Here is a 25608-nt window from a genome sequence, read left to right as displayed (position 1 = left end):
CTTTTCACAACAGTCTACGGAAGGAAGAGGGACTTTGAATGGGTAAAGACATAGAATACCAGAACACAACAAAAACACGTTCTCAGGTAAGGGAAAATTGTTCATAAAAAGAGTGTATGTACAACACCATAACATTTTAATTGCGATACTGGCTCTTTAATGTAGCTACACAAGAACTGAATAGAAGCAACATATGTTATAAGAATGTCATGTTTTATTGAATCTAAAACTCCAGTAGGACAAAGGGGTATTTTACATGAAATCAGTGTATTTCATGTTGTCTAAATAACACACACTTAAATATACATTCTCATTAAAGAGACTTCAACAGACAACTATTTTTTTTTTGCAATTAAAATGATTTTTTCCATTTAAAATGTTCTGTTTTAATTCCAATTACCTAACTTGTTCCTATGAATACAAATCTAGCAAACTTAAAAGGTATACAGAATATCAAACTGGTTTCAGTTTATATAAACTGCTTTATAGTTTAAAACTTGGTGGATTTCCTGTAAATAAAATCATTATTATGTACAACATTTAGTATCTTCATTCCAGTTCAGCAAAACACACATAAAAATAACTACAGGACAGATTATTTTTGTTGGCTTCTAAACTTGCAAAAGCCTTTCTAAACAATTCATTTCAATACATGCATATTTGATCCCCACAAACTGGAATTATTCAGTGGCTTGGAAAAGTATTTAAAGTTAGAACAATGGGGAAAAAAAACTTTAAAGTTAGCTAACAAAATAAATCTAACCTGCCACACACTTTCATTCATTATATAGGTCTTAAATGGATGAAAGAAGCACAAGTTACACCAAACATGTATTTTAATTTTAAAACATCAGATCTGATACTACACTTGGTTAAAGAAATTTCTCATTTTCCTTGACTCTCGGGACATCAGTTACTTACTGATTCACTTCCTGGATCATTTCACCTCAGCAGGGTCAAAGCAGCTATTGAAGTGGTGTGGATAATTTCACTCTTCAGTTTAAATGATCAATTAAGTGCAACACTTGCTGAAAGCATGGCTTTGGATTTCCCATTTTAAAATGAAAATTCATTGTTACAATGCAATGTGTTTCTTTCACAACAGAACAACTGGTGCCCAACAGGTACGATTTATGGAATTCTTGTGTTGGCTCCAATCACTTGAGCAGTATACACTCATGGGATGTCCTTTTAAAACTTCCATCCTGTTGCATAGATTTATCTTTGCACGTAATACAAATAGAGCATCCTGGGTTGTTGTTTATAATCAGAGAAAGTGTTCAAAAACCTTCTATACGTTGAAGATGCGAGATCCACTTTGAAACACAGCAGAGGGGTTTTGGGATAACTTTGTCTTCACCATAGGCTCCTTAAAAACAACAGACACAAAAACACCATTTAATTCACAACAATATTTCAACATCAGTCACCTTTACACATAACAAATGTAAAAGGGGAGATCAGTTGCAATTCAGTCTCAAAAACAATTGAGTAACAGGCTTTAAAATGCATTCTCTTTCCCTTACGTTATCACTGTGCTACATTTTTTGTTCAATTGGAAATATGCACATTTTTCAAGTACAAGTTTAAATATGTCTAACGTATTTCTGGTATAAACCAAACGCACGTGTAACAGGCAGTGTTGTGTGATGCACTGCCATTACAGATTCTGGTCCCTGTCCTTGGTTTGAGAAGAGATTAAAAACTATAACAGCGAATGGAGACAAGGCTAGCTGATATACCTAATGATTACGATGCTTGCTTGCGATGTGTGATTAGCACCCAACCTCAGCCCTGTTACACATGGATTAAGCTAGGATCAAGCAAGACCACAAATGCAATTTTATAACGAGAACTGTTCAATGAGATAAAGGGATAAGGAAGGATTTCCTATATACCTTGCACAAAACATGCATACTTCTTCCAGTGATTGTTTTCTAAGTTCAAATTCCTTGTGTGATTCATGAATCCCTTTTTTCATCCAAGCATAGCCCTAGCATTTTTTGCACAAGTCATATGTGAATTCCTTCCTTATCATTGTATCATTCTAGAATTCTTTTTGTTTTAAACTTGCATCTACTGTGTCTAGCTGGACCTAGTATGATCCTTGTGTTGTGTTGGTATGGGCAGGTATGTCCAACTGTCCTTGTTTATAGCAGTGGACCTTGGAGACTTGCATTTAAGAAATACCCAGGTTAGGCAGATTTTAGCCAGGCCAGAATTTGAGATTTAATCAGGAGATGGCTGTTTTCACTCCTGCTCTTCTTTAAAAGAGTACATAGCAATATTAATATCCACAGAGTAGACACATTCTTGATTGAACATCTCATTATGAAGGAGAGCAATTCCTCCAGCACAGAGCCCCTAGCACTACTGCTGGTATATTTTGGGGCATTGGTTGGGCTCTGGCCTAGATATTTTTCTTTCTGAGTCTGTCTTTAGCTCATTGTATTTCCAGGAATAGATCTTTAGTCATACTGGATTGGGTACTATAAATGCATCTTTAAGTATAAAATGGCTTAGATAAGAAGGATGAGCACCCATGTTTAAATGAAGGAAGCCAGTGATGTTAAGAGTGATTGTGGGATGGGAAGGGCAACTTTATTGTTTTATACTTCAGTACAGTATGTATTTTTTTTTTTTTTTTTTTCCAGTGTGGCAGCACGTTCATGCAGTCTAAGTATTCACTGTTAAAATTTTACATTTGGGGCCCGGTCCACTGTGACACATTTTTTTGTTTGTTTGTTTGTTTGTTTTTTCTTAAATTGGTAATATATACAGTTGTAGTCAAAAGTTTATATACCCCAATATAAATTTATAATTTCTAGAAATTTCTTGAAAACAAAGAATTTTTACGAAAAATCTTTTGCAACAAAAGTTTTGCTTTTGTGGTTAAGGAAAAAAGTTACAAGAAACAGATGTCTACAGTTATTTACTTCAGCAATTTTTCTGCAAAACTCAAAAAATGCTACTTAAAGTGTTAATACCCTTTGATGTTATGATAGTATTGTCTACAAGGTGCTATAAATTTCAATATGATAATGCAGAACCTAATTCTAGAAAAGTCTAGAAAATGCATTTTAGGTGAACATTCTTAGAGTATAAAAAGGTTAGGCATAGGATGATTGCTGTCATTACCAATAAGTCAACGTGGGAAAAACTAATGAGCTATCTGAAGACCTTAGGCATAAAATTATTTATTGTCATAAAGCTGGAGAATGACAAAACAAGATTTCTAAGCATTTGAGTATCCCAATTTCAACTGTTGTTTCTAATACCAAGAATATAAGTAGTACTGTCACAATGGTTCCTTGGTCTGAAAGAAAGAAGGTTCTTTCACCAAGAACAAGTAGAAGAATTGTGAGGAAGGTTAATAACAATACGAGATTGACTGACAAAGATATTCAAGTGAACTGGCTGCAAGTGGGACTGGGGTTTCCATTTCAACCACAGGGTCGAGTATTGCATGGTGAAGGTCTCAGTATTCGCAGGCCAAGGAAAAAGCCACTTTAGAAAAAGTCATGACAATCAGTTAAAGTTTGCAAAACGGCATTTGAATGTGGATATGAGTTCTGGTCAAAGGTTTTGTGGCGTGATGAAACAAAAATCGAGCTATTTGGTCATGCTGATAGTCGTTCTGTTTGGAAAAAGTCTGGTGAGGCGTACCAAGAAAAGAACACCATACGTACTGTCAAACATGGAGGTGGTAGTATTCTCCTATGGGGCTGTTTTCCTCTAATGGCACGGAAAATGTAGTTACAGTGCATGGTAAAATGGATTTCATAACATTCCAAAAGATATTGGCAAATCGTATAAAGAAACCCTGCTACAAAACTTGGTTTAAATCGCAACTGGACATTCCAACATGACAACAATCCAAAGTGCACATCAAAATCTACTTTATAATGGTTAAAGAAGAATAAAATCAAGGTTCTGATCTAAATCCAATTGAAACTGTTTGGTATGAGTTAAAGAAGGCTGTGCACAAGAGAGGTTCTAGGAATTTGAACAATTTTGCATTGAAAAATGGTCAAGAATCACTAAAGAATCATGCAAAACGCTCAGTGAGAAATATCCAAATCCTTTAAGAGGTTATTATTGCTAAAGGTGCCTCAACTAGCTATTAATTTAATTTTCCTTGTCATGGTATGAATACTTTTGAATTACCATTTTTGGAGTTTTTTTTTTTTTCTCATCCACAAAAGCAAAACTTTTGCTACAAAAGATTTTTCCTAAAATTGTTAGCTTTCAAGAAATTTCTAGAAATTATAAATTTCCATTGGGGTATGTAAACTTTTGATTACAACTGTGTGTGTGTGTGTGTGTGTGTGTGTGTGTGTGTGTGTGTGTGTGTGTGTGTGTGTGTGTGTGTGTGTGTGTGTGTGTGTGTGTGTGTGTATATATATATATATATATATATATATATATATATATAGATAGATAGATAGATAGATAGACATAGTGGTTATGACTTCGATATGGACACTGTTATCCAGAAGGTCCTCCTACTATGACACATTATATGTGTGACGCACAACAACTAGTTGTTATTACAAATTATTCTCAAGATTATTTCTATGCATGTGAATTGAACGCAATTGATTGCTAGATTACTATTTCTAGTAATCGGATAATGGTGTTAAATGACAATGAGTACCGGGTGCATTTAATAGATCTAATGAGTCCTGCTTTCAGTACGTTCTGATGAAGACAACATGTCGAATCACGTCAGCGTACCTGTTTTTACTTTGTTTTAATGAATAAAGTGTGAATATTTGAGACACACATTTGCTTTGCCGTCATTTCTTCAGCGGTGGCAACATCTAAGAAGTGTTTCCTATGTATGTAGTTGTGGCAAAGCGTAAGCCTTGAACAATGGAATATGTAGTTTATTATATGTTTTTGTGTTAATTGTTAATATTGATTTAATTGTTTAGCTGCTGTGGCGCTCCGGTGGGGACGATTACCCGTCTGCGTGGAGCAGCAGCTGAAAGCAATCAGCTGTTCCCGCAGGCGGGTGGGCGTGTCTCAGCGGAGAGTCAGTATAAAAGCATGGCGATCGCTGTGATAGGGGCTGCTGCAAGGCCTGCCGTTTTCACGGCACCTTTTGCGTTATAGTTTGGGGTATTGTGTTTTATTTTGCACTTTTTGTACAGTTTGCTGTATTTGTCCTCTGTGGTTACCATCGCTGGTAACGTCACATGACCGCCTTTATTTTACTTTAGTTTTATGTTTGTTTTCAATAAATCCTGCGCGCCTGTGCCGGCGTTTCAACACCCACCTCTGTCTCTCTGTATGCTTGAACAGCGGCGACCCACACGCGTGACCCGAGGAAGACCCTGTCACAGTAGTACAGCAGTAAAGTTACAGTTTTTAACAAGTAACGAGATGAGTAAGACTTTGCAAAATAATGATTATAATAATGATGATGTATTATCCTGATTGTGTTGAAAGTTTTCATCTGATTTTGCAAACTCTCATAATAAGCTTGATCTGTTCATTTAGTATATATTTTTTTCATATTTAGGAAGTAGTACTCAGGGTAGGGTGAAACAGTCTGTGACAGTTTTGCCGCCCTAACCCACAGGAGTGCCAGAGCCAACGGAATCCTCAGCGAAGACCGCCAACTTGCTCTTCCCTGACTGTATGACTCACCCTGCACACCGTGTTGCCATGCTTTTACCAGGTTATCTACTTAGGACCTTTGGCTGTTTTTGACATCATTGGTGTCTGTCTCTGGTGGTGGTAAGCACCTAAGAGCTCTGTGGATGCTGAGGCAAATAATATATTACAAATTTAGCCAGAAGGCTTCAAGAGAGTGGAAGAAAGTGTACCAGATGCTGAAAATAATTTTAGGTGAAATAGCAACATAACTAGATAACACATTCAGATAAATTATGGAGTACAGTAGACAAACAACCCAGGAATTATTTTACTCTCATTAACATCACTGTGCAACACTGCTGGTTTCATTCCAATTAGTTTGGCTTGGGAACAGAATCATTGTAAATGTACATCTCTTAAACTCTGCATTGCAGTATCTTACTTATGAAAACAAATATAGAGCACCTTCCAAGGAAACTTCAGTTAAGCAAAAAGGTGCCTATAATTAATGCTGAAATGATTCACATTGTAACATAGTTAAACAAATTAATGAATAAATAACTGTTTGCTTGGTAAAGCATATATGTTTATGTGTAAAGATTAATTCTGCTAAATCTCTATCCAAGTTAAAAGCAAGCAGTGTTTTTTTTTGTCCACCAGGTGACCTGTGCCCCTGGGTTTGTGTATGAGAAACTCTTTAAAAACATGTGCTCTCCAAAAAAAAAAAAAAAAAAAAAAGGTAGTTTGAGGGGAGAAGGCTAGCCATAAGGCAAGGGCCCAGGGTCTAGAATTATAAAGGGTGGCTTTCAATTGTGAAGGGCAGGTGGGGTGCCAGAAAATACCAGTGGTTTTTACCAATTGGAGTTGGTTTCTTTTTTTTTTTGTAGTTGGGAAGCAATGCTTGCAAACCAGATTTGAGAATTTGTTTTGTTAGTTTCTTTTTCTTTGTGAACTGGATAGTTTTTTTTTTTTTCCCTGGATTTTTGGTGGATACTATCTTTTTTTTTTTTTTTTTTTTTTTTTTTTTTTTTTTTTTTTTTTTTTTTTTTTGTTTTTGGTTTTTTGTTTTTTTGTTTTTTTTTTTTTTTTTTTTTGTTTTTTTGTGTTTTTTTTTTTTTTTTCTTTTGTTTTTTTTTTTTTGTTTTGTTGTTTTTTTCTGTGTTTTTTTTTTTTTTTTTTTTGTTTTTTTTTTTTTTTTTTTTTTTTTTTTTTTTTTTTTTTTTTTTTTTTTGTTTTTTTTTTTGTTTTTTTTTTTTTTTTTTTTTTTTTTTTTTTTTTTTTTTAGGGGATTTTTTCTTTTTCTTTTCTTTTCTTTTTTTTTTATTGTTACCTAACAGGAATTAATTGTGTATGCTTCTTTACTAATTGTTTGTCTGGTTTCTTGTGCAATACAATTATTGTTCAACAAAGTTACACTCGTGAATAGTTGTGTGCATGCTTTCTTGCATTCGGTTCATTGTCATATCGAAGGAATTAGGCTGATGCAAGGTTCAGTAAGAGTACAGTGTTCCAGCGTATCTTTCCTGTTTTCAAGACATTATTTTGAATGCTGGGTACAGTAAAGTAAACGATTAAATACAATTCTGGACTGGCTAAATTTTGATCATCCAGTATGAATCACAGTTTTGATTCAGAAGGTTGGTCTTACTATCAGAAACATTATTATATATATATATATATATATATATATATATATATATATATTATATATATATATATATATATATATATATATTCTATAGTATCATAGATCTCCATCAAGTCATTTTTTGTAAAGAGCCCAGTATTTTTTTGCAAATATGAAATAGCATGAAATAAAACTAAATGCAAATATAAAAACAAAAAATCATTATAAAGCAAAAATATAATTACAGTTTTAAATTGTGAGGTTTATACAAAAAAATACTAATAAATAGTTGCAATCGTAGTTGTCAAGGTTGACTAGCATTTGTGCAGATGATTAATTTGGAGCGAGCCGTTTGGGAATTCAAATTGTGATGGATCAGAAGAGACGTTCGTTTCTAAAATGCTTAAACCGCGCATAATAATTAAACAATGTTGTAAAGAGGGATTATATGCTGCTGATGGTGATAAAATAATGATGTCAGATTTTGCAAATGTCGCAAATTAATAGTTTTTTAAAAATCCAAGCAGTTTTAAAATATAGCGCTCACAAGGCAAAGTGTTTTTTAAAGCCGCATGAAGTTGACCTATTCAACTTTTTTTTACCGGAACTATTCGACCTATAGAAGTAGATACCTATGGTATATTACTTGTAAAGATGGAATGCCCAACTTGACCTACGTCTACGTAAACAATTGTGCTTCCATGCTGGCTGATGGATAAACACAAGCTGCAATACTAGTTTGGAAACTATAACAAAAAAGCAATTTGTACCCCCTCTGTTAATATCAAAGTCAAAACAAACTCAACAGATACTTTTCATTTGCTAGCATTTAACAATTCATTTTGACAATTAATTGAGCAAGTGTACCTTTTCCCTGTGGGTACTGCCCATATTGGTGACTAGAGCACTAAATCCTTTACCCAAAAGCGAAAGAGCACTAGACTAAATCAACTTGAAATGGGTCCACTTAACCACTTGACTGTGAAGCAAGCTCTTTAATTGAATGGTAAGACTCTATTTCCTGCCCTTTTAATTCAGTGGGCTGAGATGCTAATCCATTAGAAACTGAAACTAGACAGAGAAGAATAAGAAGGCGGCTAAAATGTGACAGGGTAAGCATGAATTCAAATAGTATTTTAACTATGGTACTGCCAACATACTGTCCACAGAAGCACAATGTAATAAAGTTTGCACTGAGGAAAATTCAAAGACTCCATTCAGTGACTACGATAAAATTTCCCAAAGCTCTGAGAGGGAGTAATGAAAACTGGAAAGTAATAAAGATATAAAGTCTATACATCTTTCACAGTACCAAGAATTCACCCATTTGTCATCTCAGAGATACCAGATCCCTGTTTAACCTAACCTGAATTTCAGATTATATAAATATCAATCTACCCTGGCCATGTTCTGAAATCTGCAGGGCCCCACACAGGTATCACACAAGGGTAACCCCAAAGACCACAGCCACTCCAGCTGATGTGCTTGACAACTCACATGTTTGGGCTTTTCAGAGCCATCAAGCCACTCTGGACCATTGTCATCCATCCTGCTTACATCTCTAATTTTTAACCCCTGAGGAATGATAAAGACTAGAGTGTTCCAGACTGTCAAGCCATATATGAACACCAGCAACTTGGCGCCGCTGACATCACTGACAATTACAGTAGTTTATAACCAAGAAGATCAGGGAGGCACGATTGAGGTCTTCAAAATCTTACAAGGAACTGGCAAAGAGAGAAGGAGACATTTCTTCAACACAGAGTGGTGAGGGTATGGAATGGGTTACCTAGTCACGTTGTTGATGCTGAATCACTGGATCCTTTAAGACCCAACCTCACTCAAGCTCCATGGTTTGAAGCCGTATGGGGCATTTGGCTGATGGCTCTGGTGACCAAAATATAACTTATCATGGTCACAGTCATTCAAAACACATTAGATCTGCCCGGTATATGTTCCTAAAGACAGGCTGTCATGGAAAGAACATCCCGACATTAACATGATGTCTCATGCTGCTTTGTCAGCTGCAGCAGCCCAGGAGAGATGTCAATCTGCCACATTCAGGCCCTGGAACATCTTGGGGATAAAGAGGTTTGGATTGTTGGTAACACTTCAAAATAATGGTCGCAAATTCATAATGAATTCCGATTGAATACCACAGCAATAACACCTGAATATACTGTATTATGCACTGCAGAAGGCACTGCTGACCTATGTAGCTAATGGAATTATTAACAAGGTATGTAATAAGTAACATACATATCTTACCAGGAATATAACTAATAAATATAACAGCCCATGCTTCAGAAAATGGAAAAGTTTCCCAAGATACACTTTATCTTAGGAAACCTGTAGTATTTATAACTTAAAAGGGTCAGTTTTTTATTCTGTTTGCAGCAGTGCTAAGTTTTCCTCAGTTTTTAAATGTTGTAAAAGTAGCAAGAAACTATTTTAGGACATAACACTATTTGCAAGTGGGACTGATCAAAACTAGCATTTGCATTTATAAAATAAGTACAGCATGCTGTCCCTAATCCAAACCAATTGGGCCAGACCCTGTTCAGATTCTGAAAACTGTACCATCCTAAAAATAGCTTGTTTAATCCTTGTTTTGTTTTAGATACTTTTAGAAGATTTTGAAAATCTGAACTAACCCTTTGAATAAAAAATACAGCGATATATGCAAATGTTTTTTTTAATATTTATAAGGTGATTACATTGATTTCTTAATGGGATAGCATACTGTAGTTCAGTTGTAAGATCAGCTCGGTTTAGCGAGATTCTATTGTGTAGATATTATCTGCTGTAGACAAATTATAGGTATATGCATCTGCAATCTTCTGATAAGTAACTCCTAAATAGAAAAAATAAATCACAAAATCATTCTCAGCCAATCGGAACATTCTTGTACATCTTATTTTGCTAAGTTTCTTCTTGTGCGTGGCAGACAAAACACTGACAAAAAATCTGAAGACAAAGGCATTGACTATATACTGTGGCTACATTTAGAGCAACTGATGGCACCCAGAAATGGAATGTTCTTTTTCTAGAATTTGTAAGTCATCATTCCATCATCACACTATACTTTTCTAAATTTTTAAAATGTGTGTTCCAAGCATGGCCAGTGTCAATTTGGTATGAGTAACATCATTCCATAGGTCAAAATGCATCAAATTCAAGAGACAATTTGAAGAACCACCATATTACTGAGACAGAAATGCACTTCCTTATCTCCTGTAATCCCATTGCAAGTCTTGTGTTTAAAATGCTTATCGCACAACTTCAGAACAAATACCACGCCAAGCAGTGATAGGGAACATCACAACATCACTGCTTCTCCATGACTGTCAAAGGGGCATTATTAGGAATTTCACAACAGACTTCTCTGAATAATCTCAAAATAGGTGAATCTGTGTATTCATCTGTATACATATATATGACAGTATATGCACTATAAAAACTGATAAATTACTGAAATCTCAACAACAATCTGAGCTTTTTGTTAGCTCAATCGTATCCTGCTGTCGAAAAATATTTTACTACAAAATACTTCTCGTATAATAATTACAGTAGTTATAGCCTACTTTGAAAATTAATTGATTTGAAGTAAAAACTTGTACATCTTTAGCAGACACATGTTTTATGAATTTCTTATTACAGAATAGTGATTCTGATGGTTGAAATGCTGAGTAATCAAAAAAACAAAGCTCATATTAACTAACACAGTTTTAAAAAAATAAATAAACAAATAATTGAAGTTATAGTACCGGTAGCATGTTTGCACAACTTTAGCACACCTCAAATCTCTTTTGTGCTATGAGGGAATCTTAATGGAAACATTTAACAAATAATTATATTTAACCATCCTTGGAGATATAAAATAAAAACAGGGGATGACCATTTGAACGCTTTACTTACATCTCCTGCAAACCCAGATGACCACGATTAGGTAAGCAAAATTGGAAAGTTTCTGTAATAACATTCTAAAATCTTTCAAAGTCATTGTAAACAAATTTTAATGCAATATGCATTTATTTAATGTTACAGTCTTATGATGCGTGATAGCTGAAATATTAGCATAGTGTGATATCTTAAATATGAACATAGTCCCTCCTTTAATTATCTTAAAATGACAGTCACTGGTGCGGCACTTATTAGTTTGTTGTAAACCCTTGTCAGAATAAAACAAGGACGGGGCAAAGGGATTTCTTTTCAGGAATCATAGTGCTGCAATTTTCTTTGTAAAAGTAACTCATGTCTCTTGCGGTATAAAACTGTTATACTATAACTGTACATAACAAGTTATATTTCAAGCTTGTCATCATTTGTAAGTGTAATGATCACTTACCGAGGTCTCCCCTTTGGTCCTTATGTTTGCAGGATCAGATTTTTCCGCTAAGGTGCTCTGTTGTCTATTGCCGTCCACCTGCAGTGTCTCCATCTGTTTGAACACATCTCCTCCGAAGGCTGCTCTGTAGCTGGTTTCTGCAGCAGCATTGGGGCTCGGAGGCACGTAAGACAGCGTTTTTCTTACTGGTTTGGATGGTTTGGCACCCATCCACGGGCGAAATTCCTCTCTGTGGAACAAAAAAAGGAAAAATCTAATTTCAGACTTAGGTTTATGTAAAAAGAATAAGTTGAAAAGACCTGTGAACTCTGGATATCCAAAGAATATAAGTGCTGTGGGAAATGGTGCTGTTGGCATTTTTGCTTGCTAAGCTTAAAGGAATTTAAGCTAACAAAATAGTTCCATACATTTTCTCAGCCATGTACATACATTCATTGCAAAGTTCTCTAATATGCATTTTTGAAAGAAACATATGTTTTAACACATGTATTTTCATTTTAAAACATTATCTGGAACTACACCAGAAATCTCAGTTTGCAAGCCGTGTTTAGAGATTGTATTGCACTTCCTGGGTCACTTCACCTAGAGGATAAAATTGTCCCCACGCCTTCACTGGCTTCTTTCCTATCAATGACATTTCATTCTTTCCTATCATAATTTTAGCTAGACGGTGAAATTATCTCCACCCCTTCCCTTTTAATAGCCTATCTGCTGCTTCCCCTGTTGACTGACATGCTTTCAGACAGTAACAAACTTGAACCGGGATCACGGCACATGTTCATACTGCACATGTTTTAATAACTCAACATTTGAGACATATGTACCTAATGCAGTACTTTGTCAGGGATATAACCAATAACACTATGTAACAAAATTTTTGTTCCTGGGTAGTAAGTGTTATTTCCTAATTGCTTATGCCTCAAAAGTATAGAAAATGGCTATTATTGCCCACAAACTTTGCTTTTGTGACTAGGACAGTGATATTTCAAAATATCACTATTTCCAATGGGAAAACGAGCAAATGTGTATCTTTTCGTTCACATAAAGTGAGAAAAAAACAACATATGAATCCAAATTAACATGTATTTATACTAAAGTAATACAAAAATGACTACAAAAGATTTAGAAGTGAGTAGTTTTTCGAGATTTACGATTATACTGTAAATAAATCTCAAATGTGCAGTTTTAAAAGAAACACCTGATACAGCACACATGCACTTTAATTTAAAAACACTATATCAGGTACTGCTTTAGGTTAAAGGAAGCTTCACCTCAGGATTGTATTCTGAGTCAAAGCATGTTACTGCCTGAAAGCATGTCAGTTAACAGGGGAAGCAGCTGATAGGCTATTAAAAGGGAAGGGGTGGAGATAATTTCAACCTCTAGCTAAAATTACCCAGGAAGTGCAAGACAATCAGCTTGGTTGCAAACAGATTTGTTTAACCTACAGTAAAACCAGATAGCGTGTTTTAAAATGAAAATACGTACATGTATTAAAATGTGTTTCTTTCAAAACTGCACATTTGAGACCTATATAATGAATGGATGTGCCTGGCAGGAAAGTATAAAGGACTATTTTGTTTGCTGTAATTATTGTGAAGGTTACTGTAGCCAAAATTATAGTATGTTACGCATTTAAATGACGATTTTTTTCCCCACTTTCTACACACCATACTCCACACTGTTAAGGGGAAAAAAGTTTTTCTTGACAAAAAAATTATATATTAAAACTGTTCAAGCTCTGTCAAGTTCCTTGGGGAGCGTTGATGGACAGCAATCTTCAAGTCATGCTACAAATTTTCGATTGGATTTAGGTCGGGGCTCTGACTGGGCCACTCAAGGACATTTACCTTTTTGTTCCTTAGCCACTCCAGTGTAGCTTTGGCTGTGTGCTTTGGGTCGTTGTCATGCTGAAAGGTGAACTTCTGTCCCAGTTTCAGCTTTCTTGCAGAGGGCAGCAGGTTTTCCTCAAGGACTTCTCTGTACTTTGCTCCATTCATTTTCCCTTCTATCCTGACAAGTGCCCCAGTCCCTGCCGATGAGAAACATCCCCATAACATGATGCTGCCACCACCATGCTTCACGGTAGGGATGGTGTTCTTTGGGTGATGCGCTGTGTTGGGTTTGCGCCAAACATAACGCTTTGCATTTATGCCAAAAAGTTCCATTTTAGTTTCGTCAAACCACAAAACTTTTTGCCACATGGCTACAGAATCTCCTGAGTGTTTTTTTGCATACTTCAAACGGGATTCAAGGTGGGCTTTCTTGAGTAATGGCTTCCTTCTTGCCAACCTATCATACAGGCCAGATTTGTGGAGTACTTGGGATATTGTTGTCACATGCACACTTTGACCAGTCTTGGTCATAAAAGCCTGTAGCTCTTGCAAAGTTGCCATCGGCCTCTTGGTAGCCTCTCTGATCAGTCTCTTTCTTGCTCGGTCACCCAGTTTGGAGGGACAACCTGGTGGTGCCATACACCTTCCATTTCTTAACAATTGTCTTGACCGTGCTCCAAGGGATATTCAAGGCCTTTGATATTTTTTTTATACCCATCCCTTGATCTGTGCCTTTCAACAACTTTGTCCCAGAGTTTTTTGAAAGCACATTGGTGCTCATGGTTGAGTCTTTGCTTTGAAATGCACTACCCAGCAGAGGGAACCTACAACAACTGCTGAATTTATCCTGAAATCATGTGAATCACTACAATTTAACACACGTGGAGGCCACTTAACTTGGTGTGTGATTTTGAAAGCGATTGATTACACCTGAGCTAATTTAGGATTGCTATTACAAGGGGGGTGGACACTTATCCAACCAAGCTATTTCCATTTTTATTTTTAATTCATTTTCTACAAATTTCTAGAATATTTTTCACTTGGAAGTTGTGGGGTAGGATGTGTAGATAAATGAAAAAAAAAGACTATTTTAATGCATTTTAATTCCAGGTTATAAGGCAACAAAAGGTGAATAGTTTGAAAGGGGGTGTAGACTTTCTATAGGCACTGTATATATATATATATATATATATATATATATATATATATATATATATATATATATATATTGCATTGCAATGTAATTAATTTGTGTATCCCCTTTCCACAAAATAATCATCCAGACTACACAAGTAAGAGACAGTAAGAAACACCCTGCACACTTCTTATTAACCAATAGCATTCTCTACACTGGAGGTGCTTCTTTGTCCAACCACTAATGCACAATACTTGAAAATAAGTGCCAGCAAACATAATTACATTTACACTAGCATATGATTTTCATGATTTAAACTACAGGCTGCAAATTACCAAAAAAACAACCAAACCATTTTTTATTCGGATGCTACTCCTGTGCAATACTATGAACCTCGATTAAAATTCATATCAATTTACAGCCATATATGAAACCCGTAATTAAATATGGGATCCTGACGTTATTTAATGACTTACATTTAGGTGCCACTGATATGTACCATATAATGAACTGATATTTACTATGAACTGGATGTATGTTAGTTCACATGCTATTACATTTGAAATAGTCAAAGTTAATAAATAAATAACTGAATATCGCTTCATTAAAATAGAAACTAATGGACATGTGTGAATTGAGAAACTGAGCTGGGTAATGAAGTCCATTGGGGTACTGGTGTTAAAGAATATATTTTAATAGAGTTGTGTCAGAGAGTTAGGAGTGGGATACAAGCTGTTGCATGAAATATAATTATCCTCACCCATGAGGATAGTTCATGCTAAAATTGTACCTACTATTTCCCTGTCTAATTAGTTTTAATAGCATTGTCTCTGCTTCTGCTTGTCTTGTGCAGATGCACATTTCATCCAGAAACCAGGAGCAATGACTGCGCTGGGTCAGACTGGTTTGTGCTTGCGGAACGGTTAGGCTTGAGTTTTGGCTGGGGATCCCTCTGAGAGAGGATGGAGTGGCAAAAAAGGTGCAGACTTACCACTTCCATCCACTTTACAGGTCTGAAATGCGCAGTTTCAAAAGACAAACAAGCATTGTCATTTTAAAACATGGATAAAGTTTAACCCACTACCCCCAGCCCCCGTGTAGCTGTCAACATTGAGTTTTCAAAATAAAGAGCTTTTGTAAACGGAAATCTTAGCGTCTGAATTGAAGTGAATACCTACATAAGACAAAGGCATACAACTATTCCACTTTATTTCTTGCTAGAATGATAGGCTGTGATACAGTGTAGTGTTATTTTCAGGTATGCGTTAAAACACAGGTCCACTGTAGTTTATTTTGCACGACAGCAAAGTATACACAGTTGGCGATGTTACATTCCTCACACGGCAGATCTAAAGGCTGAGTTTGGCACTGCACACTGACCTCGTCATCAAAGGACGAGCTATGGCACCTACTTTATGACAAGAAAAAAAACTTCAATAAGTCCATCATGAAAATAAAAAAGACAAAATACACAACTTGATTATTCATTACACTGCACATACTTGAAGGATCAATAATACCACTGTCAGTAACATTTCATTGTCAACTATCTTCTATTTTAAATGAACAAAAGATGTTAATAATTTAAGTGCTGTTTTTTTTTTCAGCGTCGCTGGCTCTTTGCCGTTTTTGTGGTCTCTCGTGCTTACCACAAACATCATTCTTGCTCCCATATCCAACCGTTAAAATCAGTCCTGCATAGTTTACAGAAAGTATGCCCTTTTTCAACTTTGCTTATGATTATGTGAGAATATGTTGTTGTCCAAGAAGCTTGAAATTTGCATCAATATTTTTTTTCTTTTACCAGGAGGACTTATCGCACGCGAAGTCATCATAGATGGTCTATTATTGTCGTATTGTTTTATTCACTGTGTGCTCATCCGGTGACATTCTGTGGTCACTAAGCTGTCAAAACAGGTGTTGCTCAATGAATTGTTATTAAACTCACCCATGAGCCACCAGATTCGCCGGGCTGGAACGTGGGTGAGATTCACCAAAACAACATGGCTGTTGCCATGGAGGCTGTCAATGCGTAGTGTGAGGAGACCACTTTAAACATTCTGATGGCAAATCGTTTAAGAATTCCTACTGAATCCCATTCATTTATGAACTTTTCCCTTCCACTTAAGATGTCAAAACCAAAAGCAAAGTCATTTGAATTTAAGTTGATGGAGTTTGTATTGATGACACCATTTTTATTATCTAACCTTGGTGTTTAATGTAAAAGCAATTAAGTGATAAAAAAAAGTACTGCTTAGCATAATGAGGAAAAAAAAAAAAAAACATTTCAAAATATTTGTATGAATTTAATATTAAATTTAATTTAGCATTGTGGCAAAGTGGTTGATTGTGTTCAGGTACAGGTGATTGAAGAACAGACAGACAATTGTAATCCAGGTGAAAAAGGTTTGTTTTATTTATTTTTAAATCTAATGCCTGACAACAAAACAAACAGTAAATAATAATGGAGGTAAGTAATAGAGTGGCATGTATTACTTAATTTATAATCCCTGTGTATGCAAATAATAACCCTGTTTTTATTATACACCAACACAAAACACAAAACACCAAACACATACACAAGTCCGTTAGTGTGTGAATTAGTACTAGTGGTGCAAATACAGTTTTACTTGTGACAAAGGTGCAGTGTTGTCCGGTTTCGTGCTGGCCCCTGGCGACAGCTCTGGAACTGTATTAACTGTCTGGAAAAGTGCAAGACAAGACAAAAAAATAAAAATTCAATGCTCACGGTTTCAATACCAACACACTTTTACTGTCCTTCTAGCTTTAACTCAATACAAACCAATGTGAAGGAACTGATTACAATTCTCCATCCCCCTTATACTGTATGCTGTCACGCATGACCCCTTGGTAAACGACTGCATCTGTCTTTACAATCTGCGGCTGCTACATTGTTTCCCTTCCAGCTCAATATGTTCTTGCAACGTCTTTTTCCAGACTGACCAACTTCCTGACCCGGTGAAAGAACTGTCAAGCCAGCCCGTCCAAAGAACTCTGTCCTTGCTTAGCACCCTCACAGGTCAGGAGGGAGATTTACAACCAAGGTTCATTGTATTTCTGTCACAAGCATGTTACTATCTGCACAAAAAAACTATTTAATAGAACAAGTTCGTAAACATACACTTTTTTTTACTTAGTTAAAGAATATAGAGATGCCCAATTAATAGAAACAGTGCTGGTGTATATTCAGAAAAAAATAGAAAAGGACTGGTGAGAATGTTAAGCCTGACGGAGAAAACTGCGTAATAGATTTCTGAAGAGCAAGAAAACCCTGAAGTAAAGAGTGGAGTGGGAAGCTCGTGGCCACACTGCTGGGAATTGCCAGTTGCTCTGTATATTGTGACTGCAGGTCTTTCTGCAGGTGTTGGTGCATCGCGGTGTATTTCTGCATTGAAACAATGGTATCCTCCCAATCTGTTTAATAGATAGTCAGACCTTTCACCTGTCACTCTAAAAATCTCTTTCTTTCTGACAACAGCAAGTCTGTTACAACCTTGCCTGCCGTCGCAGCAAATTTTCTCCAACTACCACTCGCCATATTGATGTCACTAAACCAATGTTTTAATCCAGTCACCGATGCATGTACTTTAGCCCCACCAGTTTCTTTGCAGTAGTGAATAAAACAAGCTCAGATGAATTTTGTTCTGGGGGCAGAATAACACATCTCCAATCTGATTGGTTTACTATGGAAAGGAGGCAGGGGTTTGTTTCAATAACATTTCTCCAATTAATTGGTTTACAAAGCCTTATAAGATGTGTTCCTTAAAAAAAAAAAAAAACTCAAGAGAAAATGAGGGGTATTCTGTGGTAATTTGCTTAAACGTGCAGTTTTACTTGCTATTTTAACAAAGCATGCATGCATACTTTTACAGCATTAATTAAGCAATCTTATTTTTAAGCTTTATTTTCATCATGCCGTCCCAATTGTATTAATAAGGAAGGTATCATTTTAATGTTTTACTTAATTTAGGCTAGTAATGGAGTATGTCAGTTTTTCTACAAAATATTCTTATTTTGGGTATTATTCAGAGAGCTATGTTTCCAAATGTCATCTTACATTTTCACAATGTCACACTGTTTTGCTACTATTTACCACATAAACAAAAAATATAGATATGCATGTTTTTCCAAGAATGAAGTTCAAACAAGCTGTTCATAGTCATTCATTTTAACAGTAATATTATGTACGGGTATGGAATAATTAATATTTATGTTTACCGATTTGTTAATGTCATGGTTGTTCTCTGCCTTAGGGGAAGATGCTTCATTGTCAGTGTGAGAATCTGCCTTGGGGGAAGATGTGACTGAAATATATTTTCTACTTATTATATTTTACTATTGGTAGATATTGTTAAATATTTGTGCATTATTTTTCACTTATAATTGTGTTCAGAAGTTCAGAGGTAAAGTAATTTAAACTTCATTAAAACATTAAAAAGATACCTTACTTATTAATGCAACTGGGACTGCATGTTGGAAAATGTTGCTTAATATGAAGGAAGCATTATTAAATAAAGGAAAAGCTCTGAAAACTGAGTTGTTAAAAAATAAAGCTTAAAAATAACATTACTTCATTAATACTGTAAAAGTATGCATGCACGTTTTGTTAAAATAGCAAGTAAAACTTGACAAGTTTAAGCAGATTACCACAGAATACCCCAAAGTGTCTGATGAAAATATGAGTTTTTTTTTTTTTTTTTAAGGAACACATCTTATAAAGCTTTCTAAATCGAAAAGTTTGTAAGGTGTGACAGAAATAGAATGATCTTTGGTGGTAAATCTCCCTCTCGACCTGTGATTTCACTAAGTAAGGGGAACAGAGTACCCTGGATTGTTTGGCCTGACACTTCCTTCCCAGGGTTAAAAGGAGGTCGTTCATCTAGAAAGGGGGCGGAGCTTTGGTGCACTAACTCATCAACATGGAAGGGAAATTATGTGGTAGCCATGGATTGGAGGAGTGGCTGCAATCGTTTACCAAGGGTCATGTGTGACAGTTTAAATAGACAAAGCGATGTAATCTGTTCCTTTGTTGTGGTTATGTAAATAAACCGAAAGGATCAGTATTCTCTGTTAAAAAGAAAGTGAGTGTTTTGTTTGTCTTTGTCAGTCTGTCTATATTGTCTTGTTTGTCTTGTGTATTTAAACTAGCACTAAATAACATTCTAATCTCACTATCAGCACAACAGCACACACTGGGAGAGGTGATCGTGTTTGTGTTTGGGTATTTGCATTGGGATTACTGTTTATTGTAAACAGGACTGCAACCCTTCATCATTTACTGTGCAATACATATCATTGTGTATTTCCAGCCATCATTGTTATTGTTTGGTCATCAGACCTCTAATTAAAATAAACAGAAACCTTTTTTTACCCGTACTTTGTCGTTTCTTGTTGGATTACTGCACTGCACCTGCACATACAACTGACCACTTTGCCACAGTCAATATAATATAAATGAACAACTCCCTCCAAGTCAGTGGTTTCGTTCAACAGTCAAAAGTCAAAAATAACCATGCCTCTAAATGTAAACCAATCAATTGGAGAAATGTCATTGAAACAAAACCCTGCCTCCTTTCCATAGTAAACCAATCAGATTGGAGATGTGTTATCCTGCCTGCGGGGCAGATCATCCCTGAGAACAAAATAACTGAACTGAGCATAAAATGTCACTTACCATAAACCCTGCTTCCCTGAAAGAGAAGATGACTGTCAACCAATACTTTTGGAATATGCCAGCCTTAGTAGGTATTTGCTGAGCATTTTATGTCAGATCTGCCGATAGGCCCCTCTATGGAGTGAATGGAGTGACGTCCTCGGTCCCGCCTGCCGAGGGAGGATGTCCTTTCCAGGGGGACGCAGCAGCCAAGCACCCTTTATAAAACAGGTCGCCAGAATATGGGAGCCCGACGATACTGAGTCTATGGGGCGTGGCAAGCAGATATAGTTGCCAAGTACACTTTCAGCTAGAGGGGGACCTGCTCACCTGTAGCAAATCTTGCAGAAGCTGTCAAATAAATGCTATGGGGCAGTAGATGGGGTCATGACCTCTGTGCTCTTGTAGATGACGCCCTATTGTTCTGCAGTGTACTAATGACTGCATCTGAGAGCCCTAAGGCAGACAGACGGTCCCGTTCAGGGGCCAGAACCACAACTGGAATCTGCCCGGTTCTGGGTGCCAGAGGAACCTTGCGCCTGACTGAGGAGATCCAGGCAGAGAGGGATCTCCCCGGGCTGGCCCTGCAGCAGCTGGCAAAGGTTCAAAAGCCAGATTCTCCTGGGCCATCTGGGGTCACCAGAAGAACTGTTGCTTTTTCTCTCCTGACCTTCTCGAGGGAGCAGCAGTATCGGCAGGAAAGCATACAAAAATGCTTTGGGCCATTCCTCTGCCTGCCCAGACCACACCCCAACCCAGGTTGGATGCATCTGTCATCACCACTTGATGTTTGTGTATCACTCCATTCTTACACCTTCACTCAGGTGAGAAGCTTGCCTCCACCAGCGTAGGGCTTCCCTGCATAGGCGAGACACGGTCATCTGACAGTGTCTGTCGCGCTTGGGGTGCAGCCGAAAGGCACTGAACCACACTTGGATCAGGTGCATGTGGAGTAACCCCAGTTGGATGGCTGATGAAGCCGTGGCCATCAGACACAACACCAATTCTACTATGAACCCTTGTTGAAACAGGGCCAGACAGTTGTGAATGGCAGCTACTCTGTCGTCTGACGGGTAGGTTCGCATTGTAAGGGAATCCAACCAGAGACCCAAGTAGACCGTACTTTGCACCAGTGATAATTGGCTTTTGACATCGTTGAGGGTGAGACCCAGCCTCAACAGATGCTTAATGACAATCACTGTGTGGGCCACTGCTCCTTCCTGCGATTAGGAACAGAGCAACCAGTCGTCCAGGTAGTTCATCACCTTGATCCCTTGCAGCTTCCCATGAGGGTGCAATCGAAATCGCACCATGGTCCTTCTCAGCAATGCTGACATCCGGTTCTGTAACATCCAAGGTGACCACCGGTGCAGACGGGGTCAGCTCCGGGGCCAGCGTTATCAGCTGAGCTGGAGCCAAAGCAATGGCTTGAGCCTGCTGCCAGGCCAGGGGCTCCCAACGTCGCACACACAGGGCCTGTTGTGAAGGTAGTGAGGTAGAATACAGTACTAGTGCACCGAAGAATCAGGGCACCAAGTGCAGATAGAGATGCTGGGGTACTAAAGCACTGAGGGTTCCGAAGCACCAAGGCTCTGAGGCACTGAGAGGCACCTAGCCTTAAGTGTGTGTAATCAACACAACCCAGGGTAGTGCATAGCATTCAACAGTGTGGATACACAGGCTCAAGTGACTGTGGTAGGCAATCAGAAGAGCAGAAAAGGGAAGTGCATGGTGCTGCACCAGGGTGCAGCACTGCAATAATCTGGTTCTGGACTGTGTGCAGTCACAGAACGGGACAGCACGTAGCATATACCAGAGTGGAGCACAGGCTGAAGGAGCTGCGGTGTGTTAGACAGGAAGAAAAAGTGTACTGCTTTTTTTTTCTTTTTTTTTTTTTTAAACTGCAAGGCAGTAAAAAGAACAGTTACCATGGCAACCTGGGTAACTGATTTTTGTTGAAGCTGGCAGGTTTCAACTCAACAGCGGGGCAAAGCAGAGCTGGATCCCCGTGGAGGAATCACGCCTCTATTTTATTTAATTTTTTTAACTGTAAGGCAGTAAAGGAAAAAACACATACATGCACACAACTTTTTTTTTAGCTGCAATAGCAGAAAACAAAAACATAAACAGCCAGTGCTGTCAGGTTAGAAAAGCAGACTACAATCACAAAGTGATGTAGGCTGTTGAAAAGAAAATATTAAATGTAGCGCAGTTGTGCATCATTTATAATGCAGGGGAACTCAGACTCGAAGCAGTGGTGCCCACCCTAAACGTGTGTAGTCAGCCACCTGGTCAGAGCGTGGCGGGAGAGAGCTGAATTAGTTCTAAAATGAATAGAGCAGAAGGGAGAACACACTTTCTTTTTGAAGGCCCGAAGAACCAAGGTGGTCTAGTTAACAGGGGGACAGGCTAAAGCACAGCCCTGATGGAGGAACACACAGCTGACTGACTGCAGAGTCACTCAACGATGGGGCGGCAAGCCAAGCCCCGGTGGAGGAACACTGTTCTCCCTGAATGTGTCGGCTGAAAGACAAAAACACGCACACACACACCAATACTGCCCAGGCAGTCACACTCATACGATGGGCAGCCAAGAAAAGACGGTCTGCGACAGCAGACTGTAAGAAGAAGGAAGAAGACACTCAAAATGGAGCCGCTGATTCCACGAGAGCAGCAAGCCAGCCCTCAGCATGAATGTTAGTGACTCAGTCGTCTTTGAATTGAAAGGGAACAACACGCCCTATGTATGCTTGCCTTGCACACTGAATGCATGCCTGCACAGGGCTCTCTTGGGTCCTAAACCCTGCTAGGTACCGAAAGATATTGCAGTAATCACACACCGGCCATAACTTCCAGAAATTAAAAGTTTGCTGAGATAAAGGTGTTTAACAGTAGTTGTCCAGGAGAAGTCTTACAAATGGGAGAGTCCCGGCAAGTAAGGGAGAGCTGACAGGCTACTCACACACACATTAACAACCATTACAAAATTACATTTTTTTACCATATTTCTGTGCAGTTCTATAATCTTGTTAAAGAATTAAAGAACAGCCAGTTGATAAATCAAACTATATAAAAATCCTTTGTTTTTTGTTTTGTTTTAATTAGGCATAGTTACCACAGCATACTGTATTCTATACATATGCGTTAATTGTCTTGCATTATACCACTTTGTGGAGTATTGTGATCATACCAATGTTGTGTTGTACTGTTTGTTTAATTTGAGAATATGCTCACATAATCCAGTATTTCAAGAATACAGTGTTACTGTCAGTTTCAGATATGCAGGCATATTTTATTAAGGACTCAACATAGTATTTTAGCAGCTTGGAGTGTCTGCTGTCCCTTATTAAACAAAATAAATAAATTATGTGTTGAGTCTGTTTTGAAAATACAGCTTGATATTTATAAATTGACGTTTGTTTAATTATTTAACAAGATTGTAGAACTGCACAGCAATTGTGATAAAATTAGATATCATATGACTTGTTCGAAATTCATCTAGGCAGGTAAAACATGTTATGAAATTCAGTTTCTGGGATTTAAATTCCAACTGTGTCATAAAATGATGTTGAAGCATGTGCAAAGGCGTTTTTCAAGAAGAATCATATAACTAGAACTTGATAAAAGAAACGATTCCCTGCCGTTGCTAAGTTTATCAGAACAATCACTGTAATGAGTTCATGTCGGACACATAGCACAATGGTACAATTCGTTATACTCGACACTTCTCAATAGAATGGTTGACCTGTACTTATTACTTTACAAAAAAAACAAACATAGTATTAATATTAGTGCAACTTGAACCAGAAAGAAGCACGCTCCTGCTTAGGGGAATAGCCGTGGTTATGAATGGTGCTGAAGAACAGCGTCAAGGGACATACCTGTTAGAGCTTGTTGTGTTTAATTGCTCTGCTGCCCATCGCTGTCTGTTTCTCTCCTCTTTCTCGGCTCTTTGTGGTCCCGGCTGGTGGTACTGATTAGTGGGACTGTCTGACGGGGAGACAGAAAACCCATCTTTTTTTCCGCCATTGCTGATCCAGGGAAAATTATCTTTCTTCGGAATGTGCCAAGGTTTGAAGTCCTGTTTGTACTGGGTCACAGCCCGAAAAGGTACATCTGGTGGCTGGTAATCCTCTCGAGGTTTGAAACTTGGTTCTTTCCGTCCCTTCCACGATCTCCTGAACGCCGGATCCTGAACAGTAGGCGATCCTCTGTGATCTGGTGTCAGAGGGTAATCATTCCTCAGGGATCTGTCCACCGGGACGTGCTTTGTGACTGATCGAACGTCATGATCGGTGATTTCTGAGTAATTCTGAATGGTTAGTGGAACTGAGAGATCTGATTTATCAAACTGGTTCCAGAAACGAGCAAGACAACATACCCTACTAATACACGGCCAAGCCATGGTCGTTTTAACATAAAACTATTATATATATTAGTGCACGTAAAACCATTCCTAGAAAACACGGCTGGTGCGCTTTACCCATGTTAGTGAGCAGTAATGCCAAGCTGAGAGAGACGCTGCCTGCATTCAAGCAGGACTTTTCAATACACATCTCACGTGGTACAAAGGCTTTGAGTGGGTGCAGAATAAATCCATATAATGGAACATTAGGACTTCAGGACCGACAGGAGGAGTTGAGCATTAGTAACTAGCGCGGTGCAATATGCTACATCACATATCATTCTGAATGTTGTAAAACGTCTTCAGTGTGGTTTGCACTCCTTTTACAATTAATCAAAGAATGGTACTGCATCTTACAGTACATCTGTTAAGCACTATTTCTCGTTTGGGTTTAGTGTAGCTCGCTATCTATTGGACTAATTATAGGCACTTCTATTCAGGCTTGCTCTTCTGCGAGGAAAATGTAAGCAACGCAGCCAGTCTCTGGGAGTTGTTAGTAATAATAATACTCCGGAAAAACCTTAACACCAGTGGCATGTCAGATTCAATTGTATATTCCAAATCGGTCTGCGTCACGCTCCTTGGAAATGCTAGTGCATGCCAGAATAAATGCCATGTTTGTAACGGTGTGCTCAGAACAGCTTCTGTGCTTGCACTGTGAAAACAAGTTATGTTGAATCGACATCATTTCAGCACAAATATGGGTTATTCAATACAGCTAGTGTATTATTAAATATTTTAATTCTATCGCTAACTACTGTATATGTGGCATAGATCTCTTGACTAGCCTACAGAACAATGTTTTTTTTTTTTTTTTTTTTTTTTTGCTTTGTCCTATAGAAATCATTCGTATTCTATGCTTTTAATAGCTTGCAGAGCTTATAGTATAATGCTAGACGTTTCTCGAGATTTATTTGCACTAATATGAGAGCGTATACAGAAAATAGCAAAAATATTCTTTTTTTTTCCATAAAAAGATT

At 37.6% G+C, this 25608-nt stretch overlaps 1 protein-coding gene across 1 annotated transcript; it reads right to left on the bottom strand.

The window, feature by feature from the left end:
* Positions 1-217: 217 nt before the first annotated feature.
* Positions 218-24738, bottom strand: map6d1 (MAP6 domain containing 1). Its single transcript, XM_041271234.1, has 3 exons — positions 24105-24738; positions 11580-11808; positions 218-1369 (listed from the first exon to the last, which is right to left on the bottom strand). Exons 1-3 carry the CDS (start codon positions 24626-24628, stop codon positions 1292-1294), a joined length of 831 nt encoding a protein of 276 aa, XP_041127168.1. The 5' UTR covers positions 24629-24738; the 3' UTR covers positions 218-1291.
* Between the last annotated feature and the right edge of the window lie 870 nt (positions 24739-25608).

The sequence above is a fragment of the Polyodon spathula genome, chromosome 14 (assembly GCF_017654505.1).
Source record: "Polyodon spathula isolate WHYD16114869_AA chromosome 14, ASM1765450v1, whole genome shotgun sequence".
Taxonomy (NCBI): Eukaryota; Metazoa; Chordata; class Actinopteri; order Acipenseriformes; family Polyodontidae; genus Polyodon; species Polyodon spathula.
The sequence above is the reverse complement of the archived record's forward strand: the minus strand, read 5'-3'. Positions and strand labels throughout refer to the sequence as shown.

Bases quoted from the DNA above. Each gene is read 5' to 3' on its own strand.
- map6d1 (XM_041271234.1), bottom strand. From the start codon at position 24,628: ATGGCTTGGCCGTGTATTAGTAGGGTATGTTGTCTTGCTCGTTTCTGG. The intron at 11,809-24,104 runs GTATGTCCCTTG...TTTGTTCCACAG, and splicing joins AACACAACAAGCTCTAACAG to AGAGGAATTTCGCCCGTGGA. The intron at 1,370-11,579 runs GTAAGTGATCAT...GTTGTTTTTAAG, and splicing joins GGACCAAAGGGGAGACCTCG to GAGCCTATGGTGAAGACAAA.